Source organism: Fistularia commersonii, chromosome 22 (assembly GCF_037954325.1).
Source record: "Fistularia commersonii isolate RoL2024-O1a breed Wild chromosome 22, RoL_Fcom_v1.0, whole genome shotgun sequence".
Lineage (NCBI taxonomy): Eukaryota > Metazoa > Chordata > Actinopteri > Syngnathiformes > Fistulariidae > Fistularia > Fistularia commersonii.
In genome coordinates, this window is record NC_141305.1 from 2,944,807 (window position 1) to 2,966,111 (window position 21,305).

General features: G+C 46.7%; 1 protein-coding gene across 7 annotated transcripts in view; it reads right to left on the reverse strand.

The window, feature by feature from the left end:
* LOC147221300 (electrogenic sodium bicarbonate cotransporter 1-like) overlaps nt 1-21,305 on the reverse strand; it is a 58,392-nt gene that overhangs the window by 19,719 nt on the left and 17,368 nt on the right. For 3 of the 7 annotated variants that reach the window (XM_086169717.1, XM_086169719.1, XM_086169718.1), the window contains 6 exons: nt 20,270-20,446; nt 10,716-10,851; nt 8,450-8,610; nt 5,290-5,469; nt 3,273-3,368; nt 1,470-1,546 (listed from right to left, as the gene is read on the reverse strand). In XM_086169717.1, coding sequence (XP_086025843.1) covers nt 1,470-1,546; nt 3,273-3,368; nt 5,290-5,469; nt 8,450-8,610; nt 10,716-10,851; nt 20,270-20,446 — 827 coding nt within the window. The remainder of the gene's footprint in view (nt 1-1,469; nt 1,547-3,272; nt 3,369-5,289; nt 5,470-8,449; nt 8,611-10,715; nt 10,852-20,269; nt 20,447-21,305) is intronic. The other 4 variants (XM_086169720.1, XM_086169723.1, XM_086169722.1 and 1 more) reach the window with 2 other exon arrangements.

The following is a 21,305-nucleotide window of genomic DNA, read 5'->3' on the forward strand; positions in this document are numbered from 1 at the left end:
ACGCCCATTTCAGAAGTTCCCCACGCCCCGTGGGAATTGCCGGATTACAGAAAATCATGAAAACGCAGTTAAATAACCGAGTTCCCATGACGATACCAAAGGGGACACCGGGGTTTTTCTCAGAATCTAAAATTCATTATAACATTACATTCATTACAACGGCAGTTTGGTTGACACCAGCAGGAGCTTTACATGTAAAACCACTTCTGATAAGATAGCTTGGAAATTCAAGAGCCAGAGGGCAAAGGAGCGGCCAATCACAAGGAGACGTAGATAAACGGCCGTGCCTCGACGCGAGCGATAAGGACTTTGTTTAGCGCAGCGCGAGCGGGGAATCATTGCATCGATTTCAACCCCCCTGGTGTTTCGGTTACTCATTAAATCTGAACCTAAACTCTGACCGCTAACGGAAAAGTAATCAACCTCGGCCCAGACTCGAGGAGCAGACGGTGAATGAAGGGACAACGTCCTTTAGACAATTATCTCGTCTGCTCCAGTTCTAACTGCCCGACGCGCTTGTAATCAGCCTGCAGTGGGTTAAAAAATGTCCACGTTAGCGTGTAATGTTAGCTGCCTGCGGTCAATCTATGTTTTCCACACGGGTACAATCAATTATCTTCTAACGGGACTCACGCCTACAAGACTCAGCAGAGTCGGCAGCAGACGGCGCTAAGGTATGGCTAGTCAGGGACAGTGGGTGTGGCCAGTAAGCTAGGAAAGCTGTTAGCATGTGAGGGTAAACTGACCCCAACTCGGTCGCAGTGAATCAAATATGTTTGGAGTGTCTCAGTTGGTAGCGCGGGCGCCTTTCCAACTTGGAGTTTGCCGGTTCGAGTCCCGGCTCCTATCTGGTTAGCGCCTTACATGGCTGCTCTACCGCGTGTGAATGTTGCAAAGCGCTTTTGGAAGCGCTTTATAATGGAGGCCGTGTTTGAATCTTTGCGTCAGCTCACTCCGGGTGTTGCCAAGAGACTAAGGCAAAGGTGACGGGAATTAGCCGCAGAATCAAAAGAGCGATGGTGAACGATGGCCAAACTGGACTCCGCTGAAGGAGGAAAGAGAGAAAAGCTGTGCTAACACATAGCGATGGCTAGCTGTTTGTCGGCCATGTTGGAAAATGGACAGAAACAGTTTGTTGTTTTCCCTGTGGACCGTAAAAAGATATTAATTCGCAGCAGACCAGATGCCATGGCCCGTTCTTAAAGAGGAGATCGTACTGTAAGCATACAGTATATGTACATGAAGGTATACTATGTGGTACTATCCTTCAGTACTTGCAACTCCTGGTTGTTTATCTCCTCTTCCTTCCTGGAACTGTCCTCGAGTGAACTGGGAAAAGATTAAAACGCGTCCCTGTCCTTCACGCCGTCCTCGTCTGAACTTTTTGGTATCTTGTGCCCAAAGATCTAAGATTCACACACACACACACACACACACACACGCACGCCAATGCGGTGAAGACAACTTACCTGGTCTTTCTCCGGCTTGTCTGAGATGTCGTTCAGGCTGCTGGAGGTCAGGTTCCGGTGGGTTGTGGTGGGGCTGTCTGTTTGGAAAAATTCCAAAACAAGGCAAATCTGAGGAGTTAGACCCTGCTTCGCTTGTGCTGGGTCGGAGGAAGGTGGGGGAAAAGGGGGTAGCAAAGACCCAAGACAAGAAACCGACCCATGAAGGTTAGCCACCCCAAGCGGTACCGAAAGGAACGACAAGGTGACGGCTGTCGCTAATAACCGTCGCCTGTCGGTCAAAGTGAGGTCAGTCGGTATTTGGCTCATCAAACAGCACATTTGCATTTCACTCAGTTGTATCTTTTCTGGCTAAATTTGTTAATCCTCCACCGACTTGCTTCAGCCCTCAGATGGAGGAGGCGGCATTTTCGGAGATACGTATCTGGACGAGTGCAAAATGCGCACTTCGTACAGGCCGTCATCACCACAGGAGGCAGAAGGTAAAAACACAGGCGGCTACCAATCATGCCAGTTTGTTTGTCGTACTTCAAGGCGCCTGTATGACCCGCTATTTTCCTATTTAGTCCTTTTTACCGAAGTCACTTGCGTGTCACCGCGGCGTGAACGCAGGTGTCGTCGTTGCCAGTGACCATCTCTGAGGCAAATTAGCATCTAGACGATCCAAAACTGCTGCTCTGAGAAGAAACCCCAACATTAAACGGATGTTGTCAATAAGGCCGTCACAGAATTTGACGTGTTTTAGCTTAAAACTCCAGCTAGCGCCACTGTTGCCGACTCTTGATTGGCGTAGCCGGTGAGACGTCAACACGGCCGCCATTGCAGGTAATAGCCTGCCTGTCAGTGTGATGCAGCCTCGACTGTTGCTTTTTAGAGCTGCGTAGAAAATCGTGCAGCTGAAATGATGCACCTTCAAGTAACGTTGATGAAAAAAAAAAAAAATGCTAATTTGAAACGATGCTAGGTAGCAACTGCACCTCCTGGAAACAATGATCATTAATAATTAATAGCGCATGACTTCTAGTAATCTGTTATTGGTTACTGGGGTTTTTCGCCTCTTTCAAACAGCAGGTCAATACTCCTCAGTTCTGTTTTCACAACCCGGTGAGCATTTCCTTGTCCCCGTGTTCACGTACCGTTGATAAATCTGTCCTTTGGCTAGTTAAAACGCAACTTAGCACCCGTGAAGTGGGTTTGTATCTGCCAATGTGTTTCATTCAAATATGTCTGAAAAACGACATGCATCGCATCTCCTGCCAAACATGATGTTCTGCGGTTTACTTTTATTAGCTAACCAGATCGACCGACTGATAATTATCATGCTGTTTAATCAGTAGCTTAGATCAATTTAGTTCATCTGTTACTTCATTCGACCTAGATAACGTGAATCCTCAAGTCAACCTGAGATAAGCTAGTGCTAACAATGAAGCGACGCCTAGCTGCATCGACAACAGAATTTGAGCACGCTAACTAGCTTGTTTGGCACTTTAGGCAAAAGGAATGTCCTTAAAATACTCTAAAGTGCAGACGTAGTAACAACGGTGGCTTTAACCGCATTAAGCTAGTTTCACAAAGCCGAGCTGTTTGCAAGTAACTCCGCAGCTAAGGTTTGGAAAAGGCGAACTCGGCCTGCGGGGGATTCGCGCGTATCTCGGCTTCAATTTGGCTGACCCCATTGACAAATTTGGATCCGGCTCAGAACCTTACTTTTTTTTTTTTTTTTCGCATTTTCATCTCCGTATCCATGATAACCATCTCAGAACTGGACGTGTGGACCTGCGGTGTGAACTCCTGGTGAAAACTTACTAAGCCAGTCCATGCTGGTGCTCCGTTGGCTCTGCAGGTCCTCCATTGAGATGCGACCCGACAGGCAGGTCACGGAGTTCTCAAGGGGACTACGGGCTTTTTAGTAGCAGCAGCAGGTTATCAGACCCGATCCGGGGCGGCGGGAAAGGAGGAAGAGACAGAGAGAAAGAGGCGACAGAGGGGAGATGATAGCAAAGCCCATACCAGCGGAAGCAAGAGGAACATTAGCGAGACAAAATCAAGTGTTAGCGTTGACAGGTGATTTTCTCTTCTTTGGACAAAGCTTTGCAGGGGAGGAAGTGTCATTAGGTCAGACCCCGGGCCGCTGGACGGAGAGCGAACTTTATCCTCGCCATCGGCGTTTAATTTGCCGGGCGCTTTACTCCAGCCACAACGCAAGAGATGAACTGATAATTTGGCGGGATGGTGGCGAACAAAGGGAGCTCGTCTTCTTGATAAGGCGATAAGCGCGTTTCATAAATGCGATAGCGGACGATTATTAACTCCATCCAAGGACCCGAGGCTGCAAACGGATAAAACACCTTGACAAAAAACACCCTCGTCGCTCAAGTGCGATGGAAAGGACAATTATCACTTCGTCATGTGTCTCTAATACGGCCGACTTGGGGTCGCTGCAGATAAAAACAAATATGGAGGACGGCATCTGTGGGGAACGTGAGCAGGTGTCCCCTGATTGGTCTGTTTGTTTATTCAACCTTTCAACTTCAACCCAAAAGGAATTGCATTTTCCACTCAAACTTGCTTTTACGCACAATGACCCCAACAGTCACATCAAAATCACATCACAGAGATGAAACGTTCGTTTGGTTTTACGAGGCTCGAGGGGTACATTCGTCATAGCTAGCCAAATCACACATTTCCAGACGAAGGCTCATTTATGCTAACTTTACGTATGTAAATAGGTACGACCCGACCCTACCCAACGCAAGGGATCCACTAGAGGGCAGCACAGAGCTCAGAGTTCAGTTTCAGACAATAACAAATATGACGCCAGTGGAGGAGCTGGTGCTATATTCTAAGAAGCGCAGTAGATGGTGGCGGTCTGTGCGGCCATGGCAACAGCGAGTTCTTCTCCCTGGTTATACCGACGCCATGTTGTCCCCTTCTTCTCTGTTACCTTTTCGCGGTATGCTCCTTTCCGGAGCATACCACAAGACGCCGCCCCCTACGACCTCCGATGGTACAGCTCAATTTGCTGCAATAGGCTACATATCCGCAAGCGCCCCAAAAACGTAGCTAATGTCACAGGAAGGCGAACAGGAGGCTCCGACCATATGTGGGTTTAAAGCTGAGCATAAATGAGCCTTTAGTCCTCATTTCCAATCAATTCATTTTCGAATCGATCACTGCCTTCGTCAGGCGTTTAGCTAATCAAATCAAGTGCCAAATCAAATAAACACATTGCGAAACACCAGATACCCCGGCTGCTGTAAACGAAAACCTGCCAAGTTCCAGGCTAATCAGATCGTATCAAAGTATTGAGTTGTTTTTTGCTTTTTACGGCTTTTACAGTCCTTGACTTTTCCTTGGCGGTGTCACAAATCGGCGCACCGACATCCACGATTTTTTCCGATTCCCCCGAGCGCGGCGTCGGACACTGAATGCGGCCTGTCGGTTAGTGGCTTTAAGGCAAAGGTGAAAACGCCAATGGTGTGTGATGCGTTAGCGAACGGATGTGTGTTACTTCTGCGAGGTCAGTGCCTGCGAGGTGACGTTACCGAGTGTTAGAATGAATGCGGGGGCGTTTGAGCGATTCTTTCTACAGATGCAAAAATAAAACACGGCTACGGGCCGATTTTATTTTTGACGGTTTTCCATTATAACATCCGCTCCTCATTAGTGGGTTCGCGCAGAGGAGGGCAGCAGCGCGACTCCTATCACACAACGGTGCACCTCGGGCCGTCAATCCAAAATAAAAAAACAAAATTTAGGCGCTTGAACGTGATTATTATGAAAATTCAAAAAGAAGACTGCACCAAACTGGCATCGGTATTACCGTTTTCCTGGTTGGAAAACAGCCTACTTGCACTGGAGACTGTCTTGCCGATGTCGGCCAGGGAGCGCAGGTTGGACTTCTTGGTCTGGTGGCGGTGTTTCCGCAGCAGCGTGTACATCACCTTGTCCTTCAGCTCGGCTTTCAGCTGGCCGTTCTCGATCTGGTTGTTGGTGATCAGCTCTGAAAGCGCAGAGGGAAGATTTGGGGAGAAGATCCGTCACCGAGGAGAAATTATCTTGCGTTTTCAGTCTCAAAGACTGCGGTCCAGAGCTGCTCTACATGTTTTGTCGTGTTTTGGCACTGTATAATTAACACCTAGCTTGACGTGTCTTTGTTTGCGTGTTTTGCTAGCTGAGCTTTGTCTTTGCTGAGACCCGCCGTAGGACTAGAGATGCAAATTAGCTTCGAGCTACTATCCCGCTAGCTCACATTTGTCTTGCTGGATTACCCTCCACCTTTGGAATACATAGAAAACAGACATCTGCGTTTGCAGAATTCCAACGTCTACTCCCCTTTGCAACATATGTCACACAAACCTGGAATCAATAAAAAAATTGTAAAGACTTTGAGCCGCTCGCTCGGTAACTCGGTGACGTAACGCACTCTCGGCTGCCACCTCAACATGGCCCCGCTTGCGTGCCAAGACGGTAAATGTCCGACGCTGTACCTTCACACCCGCCATTCAAAGCTTGCCAGGGAGGCGGTTGCGCAAGGATCCGCGAGTCACGTTTTCCCCTCTCGTCCGGGACTATTTTTTTCAACCTCTTTATTTGGTAACAGCATCACTCAACTCTCTTCAGACTCATAAGCACTCAATTAGTGCCTCGCAGAGCATAACGCTCCGGTATGAGTCTTTGTGGGATCATGAAGCGGCTCAATCAAAAAAGGTCCGAGACATTTTTAAAAAGAAGGTCAGGAGCCTGGATGCTGGTGGATAGCAGCCTCAGGGGAGTTCCTCTTCTTTTCAAGAGGTAGTGCCGCTAATGGCCCATCAGTCAAGTCTGCTGGCCTCTGAGCAAAGGGGCCCCGGCTCGGCTCGGCCTGCACACTCAATTACTTCACATTAATCACCGCCGGTGGTAACTCTTCCTCCTGCTCCCTCATGCAGACAAAAAATTGGGGTGGCGGTGGGACAGATAGGGTACAATCTCCTCAACGCGCCGGAAGAGACTCGCTCGCGCTTAGATTAGGAGGTTATTTCTTGTGTGCGCTGCCTTTTTGTCGCAAACAACAATTTGAGCGGTCGGACAAACGGGGACGAGTCGTCCCGGCGCGACCTTTGGCCTTTCGCAAACTCGGAAAAGGCTAAAAGTTAAACGGCGATTTGGAAAACATGCACGCGAAACGGCAGAGCCGTTCCAGGATACGGGATTAATGATCTGACCGATGACGGCACAAGAGGAACTAGATAATCTGAAAATGACAAATCGGGCTTCGTCAGCGGGTAAATAGTTCAACTTCTTGGAGGGTGTTCCCAAGGGATGTCATTTTGGCCTGATTTTATTGTCTGCTTCTATTAATAATCTTAGCCTGGCTCAAACCCAGCTTAAGGTAAACCTCTACGCTGATGACACCATTAATTATATTAGGGTATATTACGAACGTTCCACCCGCCTGAAATGAAACGTTCCAGGATTTGCCAACTCTTGACGCTTGCGGAATTGTTTCAAAATCAGATTTTACAGAAAAAAAAAACTTGTTTCTAGCATCTGCTTCCCATGCGGCATCTCAGCGCTTGATTCCATTATGTTTTCGTCTCTAGTTAGCTAAACGTTTGTGTTGCTCTTGATGATTTTGCGATGTTTTAGGACATACAGGCTATTTCTGTGCCGCTCATATGCGGTTTTCTACCAAAGCCCAACCAGGAGGGGAGTCTTCAGAACTCGGGCGATCAATATCAAGCTCATCAAATCACCCGATGGAACTTCAGAGAGATTATCTAGAGATGATATTGATAATCGAGGGCGACCTGCGTAGCCTTGCAGGGCTGCTGTCAAGGACACTGGTTTCTTATTGCTGCTGGTTGTCGCAACAGAGGCTATAACACAATCGTGGGAGTCGCGTGAGGCCGAGTGGAAAATACCGCCCGCGGTGTCGTTCGGGTCACATGGCCGTTAGATTTAGAGGTGAGAGCCAAGCATCGCGGAGGTGAAGAACTCCTCCCGCTCTGGAGAGGAGCAGTGCACGTTTACTGGAGTGGTTTATGTAAACACAGTTTTAGAGAATGTGCGACTCGGCTATTTTCTTCTGAACCAACTCGGAGTTCATCTGATGCTTTCCGCTCTTTGTGTGCGTGACATAAAACGTGTATTTAACAAATACACGGAGCAAAATCAATTTTCTAAAATATTAAAATGCACTTGTGTATTTGGTAGCGACAAAAATCACAATACATACTTCTTGTTTTTTAATAAAGTACCGTAATTTCCGGACTATTGAGCGCACCGGCTAGCCGATCGCTATCTCGGACTTCCTCCTGCGCTCTAAAACCGTCAAAGTCGTCTTCTTCGGTGTCGGAGTTGAACGGACTCGGAATTTCCCGGTCATTTCATCGGTCCGATGTGACGAGGATAAACGTTTTAGCGGCGTGAAGCTCGTTAGCGTCCCCCACCCAAAGTCCATATATTAGCCGCATCGTTGTTTACGTGAAAAAAGTCGCGGCTTATCGTCCGGAAATTGCGGTATATAAATCCTGGAAATACCGCCACTGTTTCACTTAAGCTTGCATTTGACATCGCCTTTTTTTTTTAATAAATACTTAGATCATCGTATTTGTGCACAAATCCTGTGACCTCAGGTGACCCCGGCCGGTACTCACCGCTACACGGTGTCAGTGTGTAGATCGAGATCTAGATGGATATCAAGGACATTAAACACACACGGGAAGGTGAAGTACTAAGTACTAATTGTGTCCTCTGTCACTTTAGTTTTAGTTAAATATTACCAGTGAACTCGAGGGAGCGGCTTATATTCAGTGGGTAATTTTTTACAACCAAGTTAATCATGGAAATTTTGACAACATGTCATTTCCCATCTTGAGTCTCTTAGAGGGAAATGTCACCGCATCAAAAGTAGCTGGGATTCGTCGACGTGTTATCACACGTTTACAAACCGTCTATAACGGTGAAACCTCCCCTCCTCCGTCCCGTACTGAACTCACCGACAACCTGCGGCAGGGTGGAAGCCTCCATGTCCAGCATGATGGTGCCTTTCTCTATGCACGTCCGCAGCTCGAAGAGGCTGTGCAGGGACAGCGTGGCCACGTGGGGTTTGCTCCAGCGCTCACCGCCCTTCTCCACCTTCTCCTCAAACTTGATCCACCTTGTGGCACACACACACACACACACATTTTGTTAACAGACATGAGGACTTCTGCACGCATGGATTCAAGGCTTCAAGGGTGCAAGACTTGTATGGCATTACACAGAGTATAACAAAATTTAGAGATAGCAGCTCTTGGTTTAGTGGAATGAAAAACAGACAAAAATAACCTTAAAAAGCAGAATACAACGATAACAGCATCTCTGGGTTAGAGAAATAAGACTGAAAATATGAAAGAAAAAATTTAAAAAATATAAATAACAACTAAAAGAGTAAATAGATAAATATGCAGATGGTGAAAAGTGGAATAAAAAGGGTTTATTGCACTGTACTGAGTGTTTGGGGTTGTGCTGAATTTAGTGTGATGACCGTTTCTGGGTTAAAAACTGTTTTTCAATCTATTTGTTTTTGCCTTGATTGTCCTAAACTGCCTTTTTGATGGCAATAGTTGGAGTAGGTGGTGGATCTCTGAGGATTCTGTGGCCTCTCCTGAGGCAGCCCATCTTAAATGCTTTTAAAATGTTTTTTATTGGTTTATTAAGCCTATTAATGTTAGCCTTGGCTAACATACAGCTGACACCGCAAGTCCTTGTTCTGCTAGTTAAAACAAAAAATGAAAATAATAATAAAACATTTTAATTGAGGCGCCTCACTTGACAGTCAAGGATACAGACTTATTCACAAAATACAGATTTAAAAGAAACAACATAAATAAAAACAATAAAAGTGACAAAGTGGTAAAAAAAACAAAAAGACAAAAAAATGATGGCGACACTAACACTATTAGCGTTAGCAGCATTCTGAATAAAGATCCTAGCATGATACTAAAGCGTTATCAGCTAACCCTAGCTAACCAGGTGACCCCTTGTTTTTTCTCCTCCAGTGAATGTTGCATTTTCCTTTTTTTAAAACCGCCTCCCTCAAAGTCAGAGGGGAGAACAAGCGAGCTGGAAAGGAGGCCCCACTTCACGAGCAACGCTGCTTTATTTTGGCTCGGCTCGGCTGCCAAAAGTGCACTTGGTGTTCCGCCAGCGCCTCGTCTCTGAGCTCCGGCCTCTGGCGAGTTCACTTGGTGGGTATTTAAATATTTAACATGAATAAAGAAACACCCGGCATTCCTGGCACCTGCTGTGATTGACAGGTGACCCGTCTGGGTCGAACCCTGCCTGTCGCCTTGCGGCGTTCTGTTGCGATATTACCCTCATTTTCTTTAAAATAATTTTAGTCATCTCAGCTAATTTAAGGGCTTACAATAAAAATGTGAAGTATCCTTAATTTTACATATATATATATCTATATATATAGAGAGATAGATATTTATATTGCCACCCCTTTGCAAAAGATCATTTTAAAATAATAATATATAACCTGCTCAAAAAATAGAGGGAACATTAAGATAACAGATCCTAGATCTGAATGAAAGAAATATTCTTATTAAATATTTTGGTCTTTACATAGTTGAATGTGCCGCCAACAAAATCACACAAAAGTTATCGATGGAAAATCACATGGTTGAACCCATGGAGGTACTTAAACTTAAAATGAAAGAGGAAAAACAAATTACAGGCTAATGCAACTTGAAATGTCCTTAAAACAAGTCAAAATAAGAATAAGAATAAGAACAACTTTATTTTTCCCGAAGGAAATTGTCGTGTCAGAGTTTCAAGTAAAACATATCAATAATAAATAATAGTAGGAAATTGTATAAACAGTAAAAAAAAGGGGGTGAATAAGAAATACAAATAAAACTATAAAGTGTCAAAGTCAAGGCTATAAAGTCTTTTAAGGTCTTAAGTACAAATGAATCAGCGTTGCTTCTTCAGTGAGCAGTTTAATTTCACACCAGTGTGACTGACTTGGAGTTACATTTAAGTTGTTTAATTGTTCCCATTATTTTTTGAGCAGTATAGATATTTTTTTTTTATCACATCCTTACACACACAATAGAATGACCTCAATTAATTCACTTTTCTTTCACGGTGCACACATTATTTTTCTTCTGATAAGAGTAAATATTATGTGATTAGTACGGTGGGTCTCTGGAGCGGCGATGGGTGTGGAGGGGGTTGCAGAGGCGACCGTCCGGAGAAGGTCGGTCGTCCTACCTGGCCGTCTCCTTCCACTCCATCTCCTGCCCGTCCACCGACAGCAGCTCGTCCAGCTCGGTGAAGAGCTGCGGGGGCGCCGGGCCGTCATCCTCCTCCCCGAGGATGAAGCGGATCCTCTCGGCCGCCGGCGAGACTGCGGAGAGAGGGAAAATACTCCGGTTGACAGGCTGGCATTGGTGCCCGTTGGGCAAGGGTTTGGACGCCGGTTTGGACGCCGGCTTCTCCGCGTCCTCCTCGGCCGGACCCTTCCGGGTGACCTCAGGAGGTGGTGGGATTTTCACCACGGCGACCTCCTCTTCTTTCTCCCCCGCATCCTCTTCCTTCTCCTCCTGGTTGTTGTTGTTGTTGGACATGTTTAATCGGATCCGCTCCTTCGGATATCGATAGGTCTCGCCGGCAAAGGATCCCAGGAACCTGCTAGAACCTCATTAAAGTCCTACCACTTTGGGTGGAAGTGGCAGAAACTCTCCGGGGCAGCCCACACTGGCACTTTGTGCACCAGGTGGGAGGGGGGCCGAAGGGGGTTTAGGGGCTCCCCTTGGTGACAGTGTCCCCACAACTAGCCCCTTCCACCCCTCCAACCCCTCCACCCCGACCACCCAACCCCCCTTCACTGTTCAAACGGGCCTTCGCCATTGGCTGCGAGGCCTTGGCAACCTGCCCCGAGCCCCTCTCTGACAATTAGGAAATGGTTCACAAACTTGCCTATTCTTCAAAAGAGGCTTGGCTTTCTTCTCCTCTTGTTTTCTCATTTGAATATTTAGGGAGTCGCACAAAAAAAAAAAAAAAAGTCTCCAGAGGGGGGGGGGAAGAAATTCAATAGGACTGATATAAATATCACTTTTCAATGGCTACAAGGCTCACTCCGATGAGTGGAAAGTGTTTAAAGTTCAAATTAGGGCCCGGAAATGATTGCCGGTCCCTTTCATGGAGACAGAGAACTCTTCACAGAGCGGAGTGTCATCTGCAAACAGGAGCGTAAACACCAGCGGTCATCATTAGGACCGACTCCTAGTCACGCAGGAGGAGGCCAAAATAAGCGGAGCAGCGGGCGATCGGTTTCTGTGAAAGAACCGGGGTTTATATTTTCCACCGTGTGGATTTTGAATTCAACATGAGTCACTTAAACTGAATTATTTTGCAGTTTGTTCGAAACAAAATGGAGAGTGACAAGTAAACCGGGGTACTTGTGGACTCGGCCCTGGAGACGCTGGCTGGGAGCACCTTGGCTCGTGTTCTTAAGATAGTACAGGGCTTGTTTACAGTTTTCAGAATGCCAAAACTACCACACTGGGCCCTCAAAGTAGAATACCATAGTTCTGTAAATGTTGTAAGATTAAGTACACAACAGTATGAGACAAATGTTTTTTAGCTGGAAGTTAGCACTAGCGGCTGATAGCGTAGCACCGATGAGTCAGTCATTCACCCACTCAGCAGTGAAGGGTTTGGTGTTTCTCGCACCTTACTGTGTACCCTAAAGTACAATCACAACTAAACAGCAGGTGCCCGCCGGGCTAACAGTTGTAAGATTACCAGGTAGCAGGTCTTTGTCCATAAACTGCAACTATCTTCAGACTGTGTGACCTGCTTAATGATACCCTCGCTGGAATAATTTATATGTATGATCCAGCATTCAGCTGATAGCTTGGATCCGTAGATGTTGGCACTGATTACAGTCAACAGAGAAAATGCGTGTACCCAAAATCTACATGTGACATCATCATCACTAGGATCTGCTAGTGTTGAACCAAGAACCTCAGGACCAGCTGCTAGCATCACAACAGTAGCCTGAAGGAGGGCTGTTAGCATCGCAAAGGGACAGGTGCTAGTGTGGCATCAATGACCTGAGGGACGGCTGCTAGCGTTACAACAATATCCTGAGGATTGGGTGCTAGAATTGAAGCAATAGCCTGTAGGCGGACTGCGAGCATCGCGCCGATGACCTGTGGGACAACTGCTAGCATCATCAAAATAGCCTGAAAGAGTTCTGCAAGCATTGCAAGAATAAGCTGAGGGGCAGCTGCTAGCATCACCCCAATAACGCGGGGAACAGCAGCTAGCATCATAACAATAGCCTGACGGAGTGCTGTTAGCGTCACATCAATAGCCTGAAAGAGGGCTTCTAGCATTGCACCAATAACCTGTGGGACAGCTGCTAGCATCGCACCAATAGTATGAAGGACAGCTGCTAGCATAGCATCAATAATCTGTGGGACGGCTGCTAGCATCGCACCAATAGTATGAAGGAGAGCTGCTAGCATCGCACCAATAGTATGAAGGAGAGCTGCTAGCATCGCATCAATAACCTGTGGGACGGCTGCTAGCATCGCACCAATAGTATGAAGGAGAGCTGCTAGCATCGCACCAATAACCTGTGGGACAGCTGCTAGCATCGCACCAATAGTATGAAGAAGTGCTGCTAGCATTGTACCAATAACCTGTAGGACGGCTGCTAGCATCGCACCAATAGTATGAAGGAGTGCTGCTAGCATAGCACCAATAACCTGTGGGACAGCTGCTAGCATCGTACCAATCGTATTAAGGAGTGCTGCTAGCATAGCACCAATTACCTGTAGAACGGCTGCTAGCATTGCACCAATAGTATGAAGCAGTGCTGCTAGCATCGCACCAATGACCTGTGGGACGGCTGCTACAATCACACCAGAACCTGAGGAATAGCAGCTAGCATCGCACCAATAACCTGGCAAAGGAGTCCCGCAAAAGAGTTTGTCTCTCTGGCTCACTAGCTGCGAGTAGATTCTGTGCATTTGTGAGAGGAAGTATCTCACCATGCTAGCAACGGTAGCGGCCTGTACGTGCACCCCATAACTCCAAACCTGGACCATCCACGAAAACATTCATGACATCACCGACAACCATCCGAAACTCCTTTTTTAGGAGTGCAAATAAATAAATAAACACATCAAAACAATCCCTTGTGAACCAGAAAGCGCGATTATAAAACAAAATTGTTCACTGATCGCACGAAACCGCATCCCCTCTAAATCCGTGATCCTGTTTAGCGATGACGGGAGCGGTGTCGGTGCGACTCTGAGAGAAAGGCGGGGGCGGTTGGAGGAAGGAGGGAAGGAGGGGGGGGTTCGGCGCCAGAACTGAGAACGGTGAGAGCGGGCACGAAGAAGGAGGGATAGAAATGAAAATCCCATCGTTCAAATGCAATTTCAAAGCGGTGTGCGCTCTCGCCAAGAGCCACGGCCACACAAAGAGGACTTTGTCCCGGCAGCAGAGGCTCATGGGAGAGGGGACGGAGGAAGAATGCCCGCCGCCCGGCAGAGGGCTCGGCGAGGCTGCGCCCCGACGGCCCGTTTGGTCCCGCTCTTGACATGCATCCTACACAAATACCTCACGTGACCCCTGACCTCTCCGGGGGAGGGAGGGCTGGAAGGGGTCGGCACGGTAAAAAGGGCTACATGCGATCTAATAGCCGAGGCCGTCGTCTCGGCGCGTACGCTCGGCGTCGCCTCATTCAGAGCCGGGGAAGCGCGACACTCAGTATGCAGGGCGGCGAGGCGGCGGGAAACCGGGCTGAATGCAGAGTGAAACCCCGAGGGCGAGGCTTTCACGGACGGGCGTTTTTGACCCGGCTCTGGTATTTCTGCTGCGAGAGCAATAACTAGCAGCTGGAGGAAGGGTGGGGGTCTTTCACACTGACAGTTTCCAGGTAGAGTAAATGCACAGGGGGGTGTTCGTGTCTTCGAAGAAGTCTGACTTCTTTATTTACCCGAAGAAGCCGTAGCCTAACCTGGATGATAGCATTGATAGCATCCAGCGTGACAGATAGATGGCGCTTCTGGTGATTCTTTCCAGTTCTAAGCACGACTTTTGTTTTTATTTGATGCCGTTATTTCAGCCTGGTTAGCTAGCTGAGCTGCAGGACGCAGAGAGGGGCTTCTCTCAGGAAGATCATAGCGTTAGCTATTTGGCATCGTAGCTACCTAGCTTGGATGGATGGACGGATGGATCCAGTGTTATGGCAGATAGATGGCGCTTCTAGTGATTCTTTCCAGTTCTCAGCACGAATTTTGTTTTTATTTGGTGCCGTTATTTCATTTCGCCTCATCAAGAATCCGTTTGCTCGTAGCCTGGTTAGCTAGCCGAGCTACGTCAGCAGGACGAAGGAGGGGCTCCTCTCAGAGGGATCATCACGTTCACTTTTTAGCATTTTAGCTAGCTAGCGGCTCACGGACAGACGAACATTGAAATTTTAGTTTGAATGTCACGTCGAGGTCGTTTAAGGTTGCAACCAACGGCCGACTGGGACGAAGAACGATTTTTCAGCAGAAGCGATATAGTAGCATGCATGCTATACAGCTTCCCGTTGGATCAATATCCAACTAGGTGATAAGGACATTCCAACAAACCAGCCTTAAAGCACATGCAGGTGCAGAAAGATGCGCCTTTTCAATAATCAATTCATTTCCCTCAACATCAATAAGGGCCGCCGAGCAAATCCTATCTGTGCAAAAGCTTTCGAGGGAAAACACTGTTAAGATATAAATGTTTGAGGTTGTAACAAATATCTCCGCCACCGGCTGGAGGCCGGCTGTGTTTGGAATGTCAACAAATGAAAAACAACCAATGTTTCCATCCTGACCTTTGCGTTGATCTAATAAGCTGCGAAAACTCTTCATAAATCCAGGTATTGGACTTTCTGACCCGAGGCGAGCGGGTCTCCGGCCGCAGCGAATACAATGGGGTGATTTAAAAACAAAACAAAAACAAAAAATAAATAAAAAAGCACGTAGCAGAGTCTCCTCTTAGACGCTGGCTGGTAAAACTATATTGTTTTATTAATTTACATACAGTCACCCAGTTATTATCATGCATTTTAGAGATTAACTGATCAATTATATCTGCGTTAATCTGCTTGACCCTCGTCCAACACAACAACATTTTTTTTCTTTCAATCCCTGTCATTTTGGCTGAACTGCTCATTTTTTGGTTGCCCACTCATTTTGCAATAATACGTAATAATATTGTTATTAAGTATTAGGCATTAACTAGTTCATGGGTGGATGGAAGGATGGGTTGATGGTTAGATGGCAGATGGTGAGAGGGATGGATGGAGGGGTTGGTAGTAAATGGCAGATGGGCAGAAGGATGGATGGCAGTGTTGATGGTAGATGGCAGATGGGTAGAAGATGGGTGGATGAATGGATGGATCAGTTAATCATAGATGGCAAATTGGTAGATGGATGGATGGATGGATGGATGGATGGATGGATGGATGGATGGATGGATGGATGGATGGATAATCAATGGACAGATTGGCGGTAGATAGGGATATGAATGGAGGGATGGATGGATAGATGGATGGATGGATGGATGGATGGATGGATGGATGGATGGATGGATGGATGGATGGATGGATGGATGGATGGATGGAGAGATGAATGGGTGGATGGATGGATGGATGGATGGATGGATGGATGGATGGATGGATGGATGGATGGATGGAAAGAGAAATGGATGGATGGATGGATGGATGGATGGATGGATGGATGGATGATCAATGGACAGATTGGCGGTAGATAGGAATATGAATGGATGAATGATAGATTGATGGATGGATGGATGGATGGATGGATGGATGGATGGATGGATGGATGGATGGATGGATGGATGGATGGTTGGGTTAATGTATGGATTAATGGAAGGATGGGTAGTTGAATTGATGGATGGATGGATGGAGGAACGAATGGTCGGATAGATGGATCAAGGCTAACGTTGCTGCTAACAGGCCACAAGCTAAAAGGTAGAGACATGGACGCTAGCCCAACTTAGCAGTGTTTACATGAGATGAGTGTGGTGCTTTCACAAACACACACACACACACACACTCACACACACATGCACGTGCATGAAAGCTGGATGCCGTCGTCCCGCGGCGTCCATCTGACCAAACGAGAGGATTTGAGCCCAGACAGCAGACGAGGGGTAGTTGGGAGGGGGGGAGTGGGGGATGAGGCGGCCATGTTTCCCAGAAAAAGTAACAGGATGGCGAATAACAGTAAGGCATCAGACAAACCGCATGCCTGTCATTTTTTCCTGCATAACAGATGCCTGCAGAGGCACGCTGCGGACGGGCCGCCGGGCAGCTCCGCCACGCCAGCCGGTTCCAGTCAGGAATTTACACCCGGCGCCGCGCCCGCCGACCAAGAAGGTCTCTCCGGCTGTACCACACTTGTGCGACGTGTTCTGTTTGTGTTGCTCATGCACCTTAGCGCCGCCTCATTAACGCCGTCATTCCATGACAGAATTTTATGTAACGTCAACAGCGCTCGTGCGCTCCTGGCCCGCACGGACCGGCAGGGGCGGCGGTGTTGACTGCTAAACATAACGCCAATGCTGCCCGCCGAAATCGCCGCCGCTTCCATGAATGAAGAATGTCGTCGTCGCTAACAAGACACGGAGTTTTGTGTTTCCGGCATTCATCGGCGAGCTCGGCAAAAATGGCGGCACAACAACACAATGCATTTCGGCACGCGTCTTATCAGATACGGCTAATCGGGCTTATATAAACCTTCATACAGATTTTTAAAACATATTATATTCATTCATCCGTTGTTTATATCCCTTATCTTGCTCAAAGGGTGCAATGGGGTTCGAGCCTATCTCAGCTGTCAATGGGAGAGAGGCGGGGTTTCGATCAGATGGGTCACCTGTCAATCACAGGGTCACCTGTCAATCACAGGGTCACCTGTCAATCAAAGAATCACATATGGTGACATCCCGCCATTCATCTTTTCATTCACACCTACGGACAATGTAGCCTTCAATTTACCTACTACGGTGGAGAGGGAATCTGGAAGGAGTAGTATATAATGTATTAAATAATATATAATATATGAATAATGAACAAAAAAATAAATAAATACAAATACATATAAATAAGGCTGCAGCATCCCCCTGCAAGATTAGCGGTAGAAGATGGATGGATGGATGGATAGATGGATAAATACAGACATATCATAATAAGATAAAAAATTACATAAGTATGATATAAAATGCTATAATATAATATCGTCATTTGAAATGTCAGCTATTTTTCAGTATTTTTTCAAGCAATTCATTTTAATCTTCCCCATTATCATGAGAAATAAAATGAAATAAAATGAAATAAAATAAAATAAAATAAAATAAAATAAAATAAAATAAAATTCAAGAATTGACATGAGAAATCGGCATTAAATAACCTGAAAAGTCTGCAAGAAGTATTTGGTAAGAAAAAGTTGCCCATGATATAATGGAGAATGAATGAATAATAATAATAATATAATAAAGAAAGGACTCATTTTTTGAGTCTAATTCGTACTTCATCCACACAACAGCAGTAGTCGGCCCCAGTCAGCCTCCATAAGCTCATTTCAAACAACATCCTCCACAAAACGGAAAAAAAAAAATTAAAAAAAATGAATAAATAACTGTGCCTGTGTCACATTCTCCCTGCCTGCAGAGCGTCGGTCAGTGTCAGTGACCAGATGGGCTGCTGTAATCTACTCGCTGATTGGATTTAAGTCCCCAAGAAAATCCCCGATATTAAGGGACGTATTTGCGTCGTTTTAGAAATGACAATAATCATAATTTCTGGTGAATGTCGGGTCCTCTTGTCACGTCACATGGGAGCGGATCTCCGCTAACGTCAGTGGTGTCAGATTTATCGGCGGATTTGACTATGAGGGGTTGTTTTTTAACTCCTTAGGGACTAAAACGCACCTGACGTGGCGCGACGTGGGTTTTCTCTGGCACTTCCTGCTTCGCTAGACACCATTTGTCTCCTCCCGCTCTGATTGGCTGACTCTAATTGACCCAAACGCTGACAATTAATCCTCATCTATTTTGATTATGGGTGTTTTAGGATAAATAAAAATAAAGACTTATACTTGAAAGTTAAATGATAAAATAAAAAAAAAGAAAGTTCAAAACATTGTTCTCATTAAATTGTACCTTTCAGCCAGTTTGTACTGGTTGCGGGAATTTACACAAAATGCCCCTAGTGGCCGTAATCGGAACTGCATGCGAGTCATACTAAACCATAACAGAAAGAAATGTGAAAATTTTTCAAATTATATAAATTACAGTAAACCCTCGTTTATTGCGCTGGTTACGTTACCCGCAATAGGCAAAATCCGCGAAGTAGACAGCTTTATTTTTTTACAATTATCATAGAATACAGTAACAACCCTTTTTGCATCCTTGTTAAAATCTTATTGCTCCTGTCATCCTCATGTTATTTTCCTCCTTCTATACGTAACGAACCAAAGATTCATTTATTCCGTAATGCCGCCCTACAGCCAGATAGCTTCTACCTATTCATTCAACATGTCCGGAAGTTTAACCTCTTCTGCGATAGTTAACATTTTCCTCTTCCTTTTGGGCGCCTCGTCAGGTGCCTTTGCCGGTAGAACGTAGAACGTTTCGTCTACATTGTGTGTTTTGTCATAGAGAAAATTTGGCAAACGTAAATTTGGCGAGACGTACAAAAACAAGCACGAGGATTGGTGACACTGGGCTGTAAAAAAATAAGCATTAAAATAAGCATTAAATAATCTGCGAAACAGTGAAGGGGCAAAAGGTGAACCGCGTTATGGTGAGGGTTTACTGTATATACAGCTATATATATTTATATTGATGTGAAACATAAAATTTAACCCAACAAAAAATAATTATTAATAAATTAATAAACGATGAAATTGTGCGATAATATTTGTGAATGAATAATTCATTGTAGAATCACCTGCTAATTAAGAAAAAAAAGGGGGAAATGAATATAGTTTGATTACAATAAGTGGAAATCTTGTAAAGTAAAAAGTCAAAATTTATCTTGATTTAAAAAAAACATGTAACCTAAATTTACATTGTTTTTCAATTTCATTTCGACATCGAGGGGTCCAAAGGCGCACTCTCGGTTTCCTTCGGGTACCCAAACGGGATCACTTTAAGATCGTCGTGTCCGGCTTACACTTTAGCCCGACGTGAGGTGGAAGTTACAGAATAATCTCCCCCCCCCAACCCCTTTTACCCCTTTTACCCCTTTTACCCCTTTACCCTGCCTCACCCTTCCTCAGCCTCCACCCTGGATCAGGGTTTGACCCCAAGGGGAGGTAGTGCTTTGTACTCGGGGGTCGGGCAAGAAGGATGGACGAGCTAACGCTTAATGCTGCAAACACACCGGCACGCAAAGACAGATACACACTCGCCTGTGAACCGGTGGTGTGTGTGTGTGTGTGTGTGTGTGTGGGGGGGGGTGAGAACAGCACTGAGCGCCCAAGGGGTCGGCGTCAGCAGCTCGTTCGGCACTTAAACCCGGTAAATTCTCCCCGCTCTGTCGAAACGCGCTCGTCAGCCCACAGGACACGCGCGGCTATTTCTGGCCACAAGTGGACTCAGCAACTTCTCCGCAGGGTTGGAGGCGGGTCGGGGAGGGGGTCGCTCAGGAGCCACCGAGTCCGAGTAACAGAGAGAGAGGCCTCCAGCGGGGAGAGACGGAAGCTCTAATGAGCCCTGACAGGAAGTCCATCAGAACTCACTGAGAGGTTTGAGGATGCTGTTGCTGGCCTCGTCGTTGTTTTCCGTGTCCGACCTGTCAGAGGCGTTCTCCGTCAGCCTCTCCTTCCTGTCCTTGTGGCTGCCGGTCCTGCGGTGGTGGCGCCGCCGGCGCCGGTAACTCTTGGGGACCCGTACGCCGATGTAGACGGTGTGGTGACCTGCGGAGAGAGCGGACCTGCTGTTAGCGGTTAGCTTGTAAAGACCCCGATATCCGATCCATACCCGATAAACGCGGATACGAGACGATGGGAGGGCGCACTTTCACAACAGGCAGAACGAAGTATAAACAACACAAAATCCCAAGAAGGTGGGAGTAAGAGATTCGGTCAAGGGCGAGCCAAATGGGGGTGGGAGGTGTGTGTGTGTGTGTGTGTGTTCTCACGACCAGGTCCCTGAAGGGGCTCTGGAGGTCGCGGGACACTGTCAAAGCAAATATTTGAACAGCAGTGGTGGTGGTGGTGGAGGTGGTGGAGGGGGGGTTGCACGTAGTAGTGAAGACGCCGTGCCTGCATGGCTGCATAACGGACACGCATGTTTGGGGCGCGTAAAAAAAAAACAAAAAAAAACAGTGTGACGGGAGGTTGGACGTGCCAGTGGGACGTTTTGGGGTCAATAAAGGCACAAAGAGCTGAGTGTTTACACATAACAAGCAAACGGACGCCATACTGTCCAGGAAAGCTATTGGCGTCCCTTGAATGATCAAAAACACTGAAATAAGGGTGTAATAACTGAAACTAAGCTGCTGTTGACGGTAGATAATGGGCGTTTTTGCTTGATACTCCAATCCCATCATTGAGATCAATGGGAAATGAATGCAAAAAAAAAAAAAAAAAACAATGCTAAACCCCGCCCACTTTAGCACAACGGCCGTCTGTTTCCTCGCCATCCACGCGCTCCCAAACCCGGCCTTCGGGTCCAAACGTCGGCGCTCCTCCCCCCCCCCCCCCCCGTGACAGAAAAGGCTCTAAGAGGTCCGAGGCGGGTCGGGCGGACGGAGCCGAGCGCGCCACATGACCC